This window comes from Castanea sativa, chromosome 8, assembly GCF_040712315.1.
Source record: "Castanea sativa cultivar Marrone di Chiusa Pesio chromosome 8, ASM4071231v1".
NCBI lineage: Eukaryota > Viridiplantae > Streptophyta > Magnoliopsida > Fagales > Fagaceae > Castanea > Castanea sativa.
The window spans coordinates 56,295,219-56,307,797 of NC_134020.1; the positions used below are offsets into that span (position 1 = coordinate 56,295,219).

General features: G+C 35.1%; 1 protein-coding gene across 4 annotated transcripts; it reads left to right on the forward strand.

Moving 5' to 3' along the window:
• Positions 1-3,981: 3,981 nt before the first annotated feature.
• Positions 3,982-11,453, forward strand: LOC142606631 (uncharacterized). 4 transcript variants are annotated; one of them, XM_075777946.1, is made up of 7 exons: positions 3,982-4,113; positions 4,193-4,310; positions 6,778-7,664; positions 7,824-7,935; positions 9,036-9,131; positions 9,211-9,326; positions 11,112-11,453. In XM_075777946.1, exons 1-6 carry the CDS (start codon positions 4,058-4,060, stop codon positions 9,292-9,294), a joined length of 1,353 nt encoding a protein of 450 aa, XP_075634061.1. In that variant the 5' UTR covers positions 3,982-4,057; the 3' UTR covers positions 9,295-9,326; positions 11,112-11,453. The 4 variants fall into 4 exon arrangements, 3 of the variants coding, with proteins under 3 accessions (XP_075634061.1, XP_075634062.1, XP_075634063.1); XM_075777947.1 differs by having other exon boundaries at positions 11,117-11,453; XR_012839135.1 differs by lacking the exon at positions 11,112-11,453 and having other exon boundaries at positions 9,043-9,131; positions 9,211-9,227.
• Positions 11,454-12,579: the final 1,126 nt, after the last annotated feature.

Here is a 12,579-nt window from a genome sequence, read left to right on the forward strand (position 1 = left end):
AGGAATAATTAAATTGAGCCCCACCCACACGAGCGAAACCAGAAAGCAATCATGACTATGCCATCTATCCTTAAACTATAAATATTTGAAGAGACGATGAAAAGGGGGTTGGAGAGTTGGGAGGTAAGATTGAAAGAATATCCGAGCATACAAAAGAGAGTTTTTAGGGAGAGAGAAATAGAAAGAAAGGCTAGTTTCCTCACCAGACAACGAGCCCACCCAGGAATTGCCCATTGTAGGATACTCAAAACCCACAAAACAAGTAAATTGTGAGTCCAAACACAAGGCCCACCCTCTTGTGGAAAACAGGCCATGCACAATTGGCATCATTTGTGGGAATCTCCTACTTAGCTGTGGTTTTGCCGAGGTTCAGTTGGCTAAGCATGTCCGACCATCGTTCAGTGAGCTCCGCCAATAATAGGTCCAAAGGGTCATCGTGGAGTTCTAGTTGGTGAGAAAGAAGGTATAAAACGAATGAAGATCGTAGACGTGAACAGGATGAGGGACGCTCTAGTTCAGGGGAGGGGTCGTCGCAGATGTACCAATTAGCGTTTGAAGTCTTCGAACAAGAGCATCGTGATAGGAGGGATCAGAAGTTAGAGCGCCTACGCAGGATGGTGAGGGACCTGGAGTTGGAGGTACACGACAGGCACTAAAGAAGGGACCATGATGAGTCCCTTGAGGGATCGGTCAGTGTGGGGGGATGTCATGGAGAAGCATTTTGCCAGTCTGGTTCTCGTCGGTCTAGAGATAGGTCATAAGATTTCGTTAATAGAGGCTCGGCTTTCCCTGAGTGGTGTAGGCCTCAGAATGCCGTGTTAGATGATGTGAGCCGCGCGTTGCGTAGAGCGACCCGGTCTCCGTTCACAAATGAGATGGAGTAGGCACAAATGTCGATAAGGTTTAATAGACCACCATTTATCTCTTATGATGGGAAGACAAATCCCGTTGAGCATGTAAGTCATTACATTCAGATGATGTCTTTGTACAATTAAAATGACGCGTTGATGTGTAAGGTGTTCCCCTCTAGTCCTACAACTTTAAGGTGGTTTAATGGGTTAAGGAAGGGATTGATTCACAGTTTTGAAGAATTGATACAGGAGTTCGGAGTTCGGTTTATGACCTGTAGTTGGGTACTACAGCTAGTGGACGCATTGCTCTCTATGAAGATGGGGCAGGGGAGACTCTTCGGAGCTATGCTAGTAGATACTATGAGTTGTACAATGAGATTGGAAGGAGTAACGAGAAAGTTGTCGCAAGTACTTTCAGATTGGGTCTACCCGAGGACTCAGAGTTGCAAGAATCGTTGACAATGAGACCTCTCGAGGATATGAGGCAACTTATAAGGTGTATCCAGGAGTGCAAAAGGTTAAAAGATGATCGGCAGTAGAGTAAAGGGAGAGCACCGACCACGTTGCAATATTCACAGAAGTCTCGGCAAGGGGGTTTCCAGCTGAGGCATAAGAGGGATTTGAGAATCCAAGAACCTAGTGCTCAAGCAGGGGAGGTCAATGTGGTGTTTAAGGAACTCGTGTACAAGATTTTGGAACAAATAAAAAACGAGCCTTACTTTCGATGGCCAAGTAAAATGGGGGGTGACCCATGAAGAAGAAATCAGAATTTGTACTGTACTTATCATCGGGACAAGGGGCATACTACTGAGTAATGCAGAATATTAAAGGACCATTTGTAGCAATTGGTAAAGTCAGGGCATTTGAAAGAGTTTGTCTTGGAACCTAGGAGTGGTGAAACTAGGCAAACCATGAGACCTCGTGTAAACACACTCCCACCCCCGTGGGTGTGATAGAAGTTATTCAAGCAGCTTCAATGAGTACCTCGATTGCCCGATGAAGAAGGGTGTTGACTGTGGTGTCAGCAGAAAGTAGCCGAGGAGACCAACCATTGGGGAAGAGACTGAAGTCTACCCGGGAGCCGATTGCATTTAATGATGATGATTTAGAAGGAACAACCCAGCCACATGATGATGCGCTAGTGGTTACTACTCAGATAAATGGTTTTATAGTTAAAAGGGCATTAGTGGACCAAGGAAGTGGGGCCGAAGTGATGTACCTTGTTCTGTTTGAAGGGCTAGGTTTGAAGATTGAAGATTTGTCCACGTATGACATGCATCTAGTAGGATTTGATGGTCGGATGATGGTCCTTGAGGGGCAGATTTCATTTCCCGTGACCATGAAAGGGAAAGAGTGAATTTTAGTGGGCTAGGAACCAAAGAAAATGTGGGAAATTATAAGACTCACAAATGGAGGGTTAGCAAAATTGGCACATATTGGTTTCTTTGAAACTGCCTGTCGTTGAACCTAGAAGAAAATGGTGTTTCCGTTCTCCCACGGTGAAATTTTTTTTCTTTGGAATTGTAGCCTCTAAGGTTTAGAGGATAATAATTTTATGTGTTAGTAAATGTCAAATCGAAATGCGAAACATAATTCAACAATATAAAATGAGAAGGAAAAAAAATACCAACCGTTCATATAAGGATTCTTTCAATGAATTGTCTTGTTCTTAAATTCCTTTGCATTTACTTCAACTTCACCATCTCATTGCTATATAGAAAATAGAGAATCAATTGTGTTAGAATATAGTTGCAAAATACAAAATAAAATGCGAAGGAAAAAAAATGCCAACAGTTCATATGAGAATTCTGTAATCAATTATGTGTCAATTTTGAAAAAGAAAAATGATATTTGTGGGAAGTTTCTTTAAAGATAAAATTATAAAGTCATGGAGAAAATTGCTTCTAAATAATAGGCACACAAAAAAAAAAAAAAAATGCTAATAGACTAACTTTTAGGGGGGGGGGGGGAGGAGAGGGGAAACACCTAAAACCTCTGTGTGTGTGTGTGTGTGTTTTTTTTTTTTATTAAAAAACTTGAAGAACCGTGCTAGTCAGTAGTCTATCATAGCATAGGATTCTAAAATCCTAAAATTTAGGAATTTTTTTGTTTGAAATTGTAAAAATGAAATTTTTTTTTGAAGTTTAGTTTGAATTTGAAAGCCAAGAGAGAGTGTCCTATTTTATAGGCAATGTTTTTACAAGAGTTAAAAGACATAGTTTTACTAAATTATCCTTTAGTTTTGTCTCTACTTAAACCTAGAGAAATAAGGGTATTTTGGAATAAAAAAAAATCCGGTCCAAACAAAGGAAGCTCGTAGTATAGATTCTTCGTTTATGATTCAATATTTTGCGTACTAAAATACTCTCACACAAATTCTTTAACTCTCTAAAATACCTATATCTTTTAGCTAAATGAGAGATGCTACATTCACAATATTTTTACAATATTTTTATAACAAATCATAGACAGTTAGTTGTTAGAGGTTCAAATTTGAACCTAACACTAAGATTACTTTTTTGCTCCAACAATAACAACCAGTAACAACTTAACACTTAGGATTTGTTGTAAAAATATTGTGAAAATGTTATGGACATATTATTTTTTCCATTCAACTAAAACTTATGACATTATTACTATCTAATTTTTAAACATTATTCTACGTTGTCACTTTACCTTACATCTTTCTTTTTTTTTAAAAAAAAAGGTTATTTATTTATTACTTTTAAACATTATAACATTAAATCCAAAAAAACAAATAAAAAAAAATATTATTACGCATGTACAGTGCGTGTGATGAATCTAGTTATTATTAAGAGAATTAAAATTCATATTCATCCTCCTTGAATTTGTAAAGATGAATTATCAACTCAAATATTTTTTTCCGAGTGACATAAGAAATTAAAAAAAAATGATAAACATGTGATGATTAATATATATATATATATATATATATATATATATATAAAAGTCACTAAAGTATGTATGTGTACAGTGTAATTCAATCCAAATGGCCACATCACCCTGACCCAGGGATGAGTTTGGTGAGTGAGTCCGAGTTGGGAAGTCGCGGAGAAACACAAAATCAGAAAAAAAAAAAAAAAAGAAAAGAAAAGAAAAGAAAGAAAGTTGAACCGAACTTAAAATCAAAACTCTCCCTCTCTCTCTCTCTCTCTCTCTCTCTCACAATTTTGATATCATTATCAATGACAGCTCCGTGCCCCTTTTGTGATGTAACAGTTCCGTGGGCAGAACTGGAAAGGTATTGTTTTTGTTTTTGAGATTTTGTTATTGTTGTTGTAGTTTTCCGTTAATTAGTTTGGTTAATGCATTGGCAGCAGGCATGCTAACAGTCACTTTGAATTGGAAGATGAGCAGCAAAAGCAAAAACGACTCGCTACGGACAGGGACTTGGCCCAGCAGATTGCTCTTGCCCCTTCTTCACCTCATTCTCACTCTGTAAGTCTTTTTTTTCCCCCGTTCCGCATACAAAAAATCCATGACTACAACTCTCTCACCTTCTTACACTACTTTTCTTTATTCAACTCTATAGATCATACATCTGTTGCCAAATGCCCACTGCAAAAACATATCAATTTTTGGTTGTATCCATACAATTGTGTTAGACTTGACTCTGATTCACAATCGTCTCACAGATGCTCAGGTTTTCATTTGCTCAAAGAAGATGAATTAGACCTCTTATATCTTTTCTTTTGCACCCGCACTAATTTTTTATTTTTTATTTTTTATGACCCTATATCTTTTCTTCAAAATGAACGCTAATTTGATTAAATTGGATTCTGAATGAGTAAGATATGGGCATTCCAAGTTAGCATAACTGTGTTGTCTCCAAGATTTTTCTTGACCCTCTGTTGAGCGAATTTACAGAAATTTAATTGTTTCTTTTATGATGAAATTTACTACAGGGTTGCTTATCTCAAGAGTGGTTTTTCTTTTGAATACTTTTCCACTTTGCCACTTAAAATCCTTTTGTTCTTTTTATCTATTTATATTGCTTTTGATTGTGGTGATTATTATACGGGTTGTGATATCTGATGAGCATAAACAACAATTAATCTGTTAATTAGAACGTTGGGATCAATTTAGATTTTTCAATTGGTATCAGAGCATAGGTTCACACAGTTAGTAATTAGTTTTTGAGTGTGATACTTTAAGCTTGTTGTCAATAAATAACTCCTAGTCCCTAGTGTTTCCCCTAATTTTGATGGAAACTACTTAGATTTTACAGCTTCCATAAGGAGTTATGATGAGTTTAATGTGGGTGCACACAAGATCATGGAGGATGGACTTCAAGTATCCTATAATAAGTTTTTTAAGAAATGCACAAAATTGAAGAAAATATAATGAGGTTGAGAATAAGGAGGAGGTATTAGTAGTTTAACTATATATATATATTCTCTACTTTTAAGGTTGATTTGAGTTCATAAGACAATTTAACATTTGGAAGTACTTTGCATGCTTGAATTTTTATATCTTAATATGTCTAATGTGTTGTCCAGGATAATTATGTCCAAAACTGCCTACATTCACATGTACACGGGTCACATGGTGTTTAGTGTGCGTATAATGATGGAGAAACTATTTATATTTGTTAAGAACTCTCATTGCTTTCAGAGTTTCTTTTTTTTACCTTACTCATTTCAAAAGTGTTTTTAAAATCAAATGGTCTTCTTCATAGGGAAGAAAAAATCTTTTAAAAATTCCAATGGAGCTTTATATTTAAACAATTTTGCTTATTGGAACAATGATAGGAAAGATTGAACACAATGTTTGATATTGTAATTAATTAGGATCATTTGAATTGAATAGTTTTATTTTTTGGTGGAACCTATTCTTTTTATGCATGTATATACTCCTACTTTCTTGCATTGCCTGTTCATATGATTAATTGGTCACTTCCATTCACCCTTTGTTAACTTGTGACATTAAGGGGAGAGAGTTGAAGTTTCACAGTAAGGGAAGAGTAATTTATATTTTTTACTTTGTAAGTTTTCTATGGACAATACCACTCTTGGTATGTTTGTTCATGTTATTTTGCAAACCTTTTCATCATATACCATAAAAGACTGTGAAGATGAACTTTTTTTGTGAGTCTAGACTCTAGATTTAGGGGATTTTGAGAAAAATTCAACGTAACTCGTGTAATAGGAACATTCCGTTTGATAGGGTCATTTTTTTATAATTGAGTTGTATTCTAATGTTTTGTCATGAAATTATCAAAGGGGAAGATTGTTAAGGTTCATAGATGTGTTGGTAAATCCTAGTGCCAAAACATTTCAAATTTGGGTTGTATCAATTGAATTGTGTTAGGGTTTTGAGTTTGGTTCATAAGTTGCTCAAAGACAATGAGTTGATGATCTTTCACATATATTTTACTTGTAACAAATTTGATCTAAACTTTTGAAAAGTAGGCATTCAGGTCTTCAAAATGGACACAATTTTGACCCAATTGTAATTCATCATTAGGCATTGAATGAAGAATAACCCAATTGCTGTTTAGTCCATTCCTCTCTCTCCTAACAGTTCTTTGGAGGGTGACTACCTTGAATTTAGTCGAAACCCATGCAATTCTCACCCCTTTCCCTATAATTCCCATCCATCCTCATTAGGAACCTTTGGGTTCCTAACAGTTTTTTTCTTCTCTCCCCAGACCCCTTTCTCAAATAATTTATATTTCTCTCTCTCTCTCTCTCTCTCTCTCTCTCTCTATATATATATATATATATATATATATATAATTAAAATGGGAACACCCTCTCATAGAGTTTATATTTCCTACATGCATATTTAAAATGGGAACACCATCATTTGCTTTTCCTCTTTACACTCACCGCTTGTCTTGTTTCATTCTTTATCATGCTGCTTAATCTATTGACTTCTTTTGCTCTTATTTATGGTTCTGCAGAATAATCTAGTAATGGATGACATGTCATGTAAGCCGAGCTGTGATGATGCAGTTATGGGTTGTGGAGAATCACATATTGATGAAAAGATTGCTTGCTTGATTGGTTTGCAGATTAGGAGCCCTTTTTACCAAGTTGAAACTGGTTTGATGGCTTTGTTGAAAAACTGTTTGGATTTAGAAGCAGGAAATTCAACAAGTATTTTGTCAGGTTATGTCGATCATTTTCATAGCATTGAATCTGAGGATGTTGGGTGGGGTTGTGGGTGGCGTAACATTCAAATGCTTAGCTCTCACTTGCTTATGCGAAGACAAGAAGCAAGAGAGGTTTTGTTTGGTGGTTCAGGATTTGTTCCCGATATAGCATCACTTCAGAGATGGCTTGAAATTGCTTGGGAAAGGGGTTTTGATGCACTTGGCTCTGAACATTTCAATCGCAAAATTTATGGTTCAAGAAATTGGATTGGAGCTACTGAATGTGCTGCTCTATTCCGTTCTTTTGGGCTTCGGGCAAGAATAGTCGATTTTGGTCCAAAAGAACTTGAATCGCTTTGTCTTTCTGTTCCTGGTTCAAGTCTTGGGGCACAAGTATCAAAAATAAATGACAGAGGCAAGAGGAAAGTAGTTCAGGTTTACGGACCAATGGATAAATACATTCTTGGGAGGCATTATGATGCTGCCCTGGCAGGTTCCAGAGGGGATGAAAATTCTAGATATTCTAGTATGGAGCTTGGTAATAATTTAGGAGGTGGAAGTGGTGATAATGTTCTGAATAAATGTGCCAGAAAAAACAAGGGTTCGGAAGTTCTTGTTCATTGGGTGTGGAATTACTTTTCTGATGAGAGCTTAAGCAAATCTGGCCACCATTGTGTTACTGTCAGCGAGAAACCGTAAGTGATAAATTAATTAGTTTCTTTAGCCTGAGGATGGAATGTTGATTATCCTGCTCATGCATGGAAATGCATGGAGGGATTTCATTCACATAACTTACTTATCATAGAAAATGACTCATTTCTGATGGCATTCTAACTTTTCAATTTTTTAAGCAGACCCTTGTATTTCCAACATGATGGACATTCAAGAACAGTTGTTGGAGTTCAAGTTAAACATCAACAGAATGGGACACAGCAATTCAGTCTCTTAATTTTGGACCCTGCTCATGTAATTATCTATCTGTGAGCTATCTTAGCAGATTTTGTTGTTGTTGTTGTTGTTTTTTTTTTTTTTTTTTTTTTTTTGCATTATTTATTAAATAATGTAGAGATACGGAATTCCTAACTTAGTATCTTTATATTGAATATTAGTGACTGATTGAAATACAATGAAAACCAGTCCAATAGGCTTGCATTTGAAATCTATTTCCTCTTGATTGAAGAAAAACAATCCCTAGTAGCCAAAATTTACTTATCAAAGCTTTAAAAAAAAAGAGGAACTTCTTGCGTACATTACATGGTTTTCACTCTGGTTTGTTCAATGAAGTATTTACTTATTAAAAAAATATAAATAAAAAGATGTTTTTGGAAAAGGATCTTGTTTGCAAGATCTGTTTATTGCCCGGGAAATATTTGGGCTTGCCATTGGATATAAATCAAAAGCGATATGGGACTCGATTTTGGAGAAGATGGAATGAAGATTAGCTGGATGGAGAAGCTTTATTTATCAAAGGGAGGGAGAAGACTAAGGGTTTTCTTATTGATGATGGTGATGATATTGACCGTGACTTTGATATGGAGCTAGAACTTCTAACTATGGATATGATGAATGCGCTAACTATGGATATGATGAATGCGCTAACTATGGATATGCTGCTGAAAATAGACCAATTTTATATCACTCTTCAATTTGAATTAGCAAAAGCAATGTCTCCTTGAATAATATGGATTCCAAACATTTCACTTTGGGAGCAATTGCCAATAAGCTCTGGCTCAAGTGGTACCTTCTCCCTTTATAAGTTTTAGGTGGAGGGTGAGGTTGCGGGTTCAAAACTCACTAGGTGCGTGTGTAACTTACCAATAAAAAAAAATAAAAATCAATTTGAGTGCACTCTCTCAAGTTTCCCAAGATATTTACCCTCTTTATTTCCCATTCCTATTAGCATTGCAAATTGCTTTGAGAAAATACAACAGGATTTGCTTTGGGGTGGTTTAGGATGATTTTAAATTCCATTTAATATATATATATATTCTTGCCATACCTTCTAGAACTTGTAGTATATGCCATTGATGTCATAGTTTTCTCAGTCTTGCATCACGTTATGATAGAGAACAGCAGCTCTAAAAACATCTCTTAAAGAGAATGATGGGTGGCAAAAGCTTATAAAAAGAGGGGTTCACACGCTGAAGAAGCCACAATACCAGGTTATATATCTTTAGTAAGCTTTTGTACTTGGTCTTACTATAATTTAACAGTGGGCATGATATTCTGTTTTTGTTTCAGTTGTGTTACATTGATCCTGGAATTGCCAGTGAGGAGGAGATGGAGCTGCTCAAGAGAATAGATAGTATCTTTCTTGAATTCTAAAGGAATGTGTTCCACTTTTGTGCTTCTTTTAGGTATTATTTATCCATTTCATCAAGTTATTAACCTCATTGCATGCCTTTTCTATTTTAATGACGAAAAATATAACAAAGTTATTACTTGAACACCGAAAGAAAATTATAGTTGAATGGCTTATTGTAATTTTGTTCAGCATGCCACTTTAGCAAACTTTTGTGATAGGAGGCATTCATTAATTTTCAGGAAAAATGCTCATACACCGCCCTGAACTTTGGACTAGCGACCAAGACACCTCCTAAACTTTTTTATTGGCCAATTTACTTCCTAAACTATATACACCTGCCAAATTAATACTCCAGTTAATTTCATGTTAAAACACTAATGGAATAAGAGCACATGAGAAGCATGTGAACTTTAAAAACTAAATAAATCACACATAGAAAGAAGAGAGAGGAGAGACCTAGGCCTGACCAGCAGAGAGGAGAGAGAGAGAGGCTGTAGAACCAGAGCCACCGTGGAGTGGCGCTGAGTTCATTATCCAGCTGTTGTCTTGCCGCCTGTATCTTAAGGCTGTGTGTGTGTGTGTGTGTGTTTTTTTTTTCTAATGCAAGTATTGTTCTTTTTATTTTTCCTTTTTAACGCAAGTACTCTCTGTTATGTGTGAGTTTCTGTCGGGGTTGGGGTTTATTTGCTCCAAGATCCAAATAATCACATATCTTTTCAAGCAATGAATAGGGTGAGTCCACTTTTTTCTTTATTTTTGTCTTTGAGGATGAAATTTTAAGATGTTTCAGTCCATGGAAGTTTTGGCTGTGTAAAATTCTTTCCACTTTTTTTTGGTTTGTTTTTTAGTTCCTTTGATACTCGTGGATTTTTGTGATGATTATCATTAGATATTGATCAAATGATGTAGATTTAATGAATTTTTTGTTGGGTCTTTAGGATTCCATTATTTGTGCATTCCAATTGTTTGATAAATTGTCCCAATGATTATGTGATATGTTCTTTCCGTTTAATCTGGTGGGGTTGTTGCAGGCAGATCCTGGAGTCTATGCTAAGCCTTTTCTCTAATCTAGTTTGGCTTTAGATGACTTGGTTTTGTATTGTTAATCTTGTTGTTATATAAGCTAGCAATCTTTGTTAGGTTGTCCTTGAAGGACTGTGAGTTTCAAAGTGGCTTTACTTTGCTAGATGTAATGTGTTTGTTCATCAATAAAATATCTGAATAACCAAAACAATTCGTGTAAACATACTCATTTGTGCCATTTGGATGAACTATATACAAAAATTTCTAGATAGAAAGTGGAAATGGGCAATAGAAGAACCTTGTCAAATGAAATTTCTGGATAAAATGTTACCAAAAGACTGAATTTGTCCAAATGAAGAACCTTGCCTGTGTATGGCTAAAGGAATAGGATGTTAGAACTGTGAAAACCACTTAATACACTAGCATATTGGCTTCCCATATATATGCACACACTCAATAGAACATTAGTTAAGCAAGGTGGAATGAAGACAAGAGAGTAGAGACTATGAAGTTTGCCCAGGTATTTTTTACGCCTTTGACTAATGGGTTGTGGTTGATGACGATCAATTGAAATTTGATTAAACCATTTTATTTGGTTATGTAAAATTTTTCAGGTTTGGTAGAAATACACTAGAGATTTTAGCTATAATTTTAATGCACAATAGGATAATTTAGTACATCTAATGCCAAGCTTGCTATATGATTCATTGATGTTTTACATTTGTTTTTCTTCTCTTTTTTTCTTGATTATTTCTTTCAAAAATATTAGAAATGCTTGATATAGTTCGTGTTATGTGTAATTGTTTTCTTGTAGATTAGGTCGAGAAGAGAAGTATTGCAAGTTCCAGCAACAAAAATTGATGGTACAAGAAATCCCTCCACTCATAGAAGTGTTGTAAGTGGGGGGAACGGGTGGTCCACAACTTCAAACAATTTTTCTAGTTTAGAATCATGTTTTTTAAACTTTGGTTAAGTGCTCTAATGGTTGTTATATGCTAATTGGTTTGGTAATGAGGTACTAGTGATTTGTGTGAGATGTTATCCTGAGCAGATTATGATCCTCATTTTGTTTTTAATAGAAAAAATTCTGGACCTATGTGCAGTTTATACAAATTATAATCCTCTTTGTCATTAATGAAACTTGTGTGCCTATGTGTAATTTATTGTGTAAGTTTGTGTTGTGTTAAGACCAATAAAAAAAAATTGTACACGTTAAGTAGTTTGTGGACAAATTATCACAAACAAGGTCCGCATTGCATATCCTAAATTTGAATGTGTTTTTATAAATAAACATAATTATATTACAAACAAGTAGTCATTATAGTAATTGCATAAACTAGTTGCAGACCCATGCGATGCGTGGGAATAATAATTATTTTGTATTATAATATAATATATATAATTTTCTCTAAAATTTGTTGAAGATAATTTGTTCTCTCCAATAATTAAATAATTTTATTCGGTCCAATTAGGTCTACTTTGGTCCACTTGGTGAATTTTGGTCCACTTTAGTCCATTTTAGACTAATTGCACCTTAAATTGATTTTTATTTTATTTTTATAGGTTGTCTTTTCAAATTTAGCTCAAAAATTCATTTTTTCCTAAAATTTTGAATTGAAAAGTATGGAATTTTATTATATTTTGGCTAAACTCTTTATTTTTGAGTTAATAAAAAGAAAAATAAAATAGACATTAGCAATTAGAAATATGAGCCCTAAAAATGCAATAAAAATTGTATCTATTCAAAATTCTTATTCGGTCCACATTGGTTCTATTCAGTTTATTCTGTCATCTTTGGTCCAATTTGGTCATTTTCGGTCCTATTTAGTCCATTTTGTCCACTAAAGTTCTATTTGGTCCACTTTGGTCCTATTCAGTCCATTCTGTTTTGGTCCACTTCAGTACTATTTAGTCTATTCCGTCTACTTTGATCCTATTCGATCCATTTTGTTCACTCTGGTTCTATTCAGTCCACATTTATTTTATTCGGTCCATTTGTATACTTCGGTCCTATTCAGTCCACATTTGTCCAATTCGATTCAATTTGGTCCATTCTGTTCACTTTGGTCATAATCTGTCCATTCGTTCTTAATCAGTCCGCTTTAATTCTATTTGGTCCGTTTGATCAGCTTTGTTCGATTTGGTCTAATTCAGTCCATTTTGGTCCACTTTGATATATTTTTGTTCATTTACATAATGGGAAAAAAAAAGTGGAATATCAATTTGTTTTGGTTGCAAACGAAGTAGGTGAGCACAATTTATGTAGTAATCCAAGGGGCCTA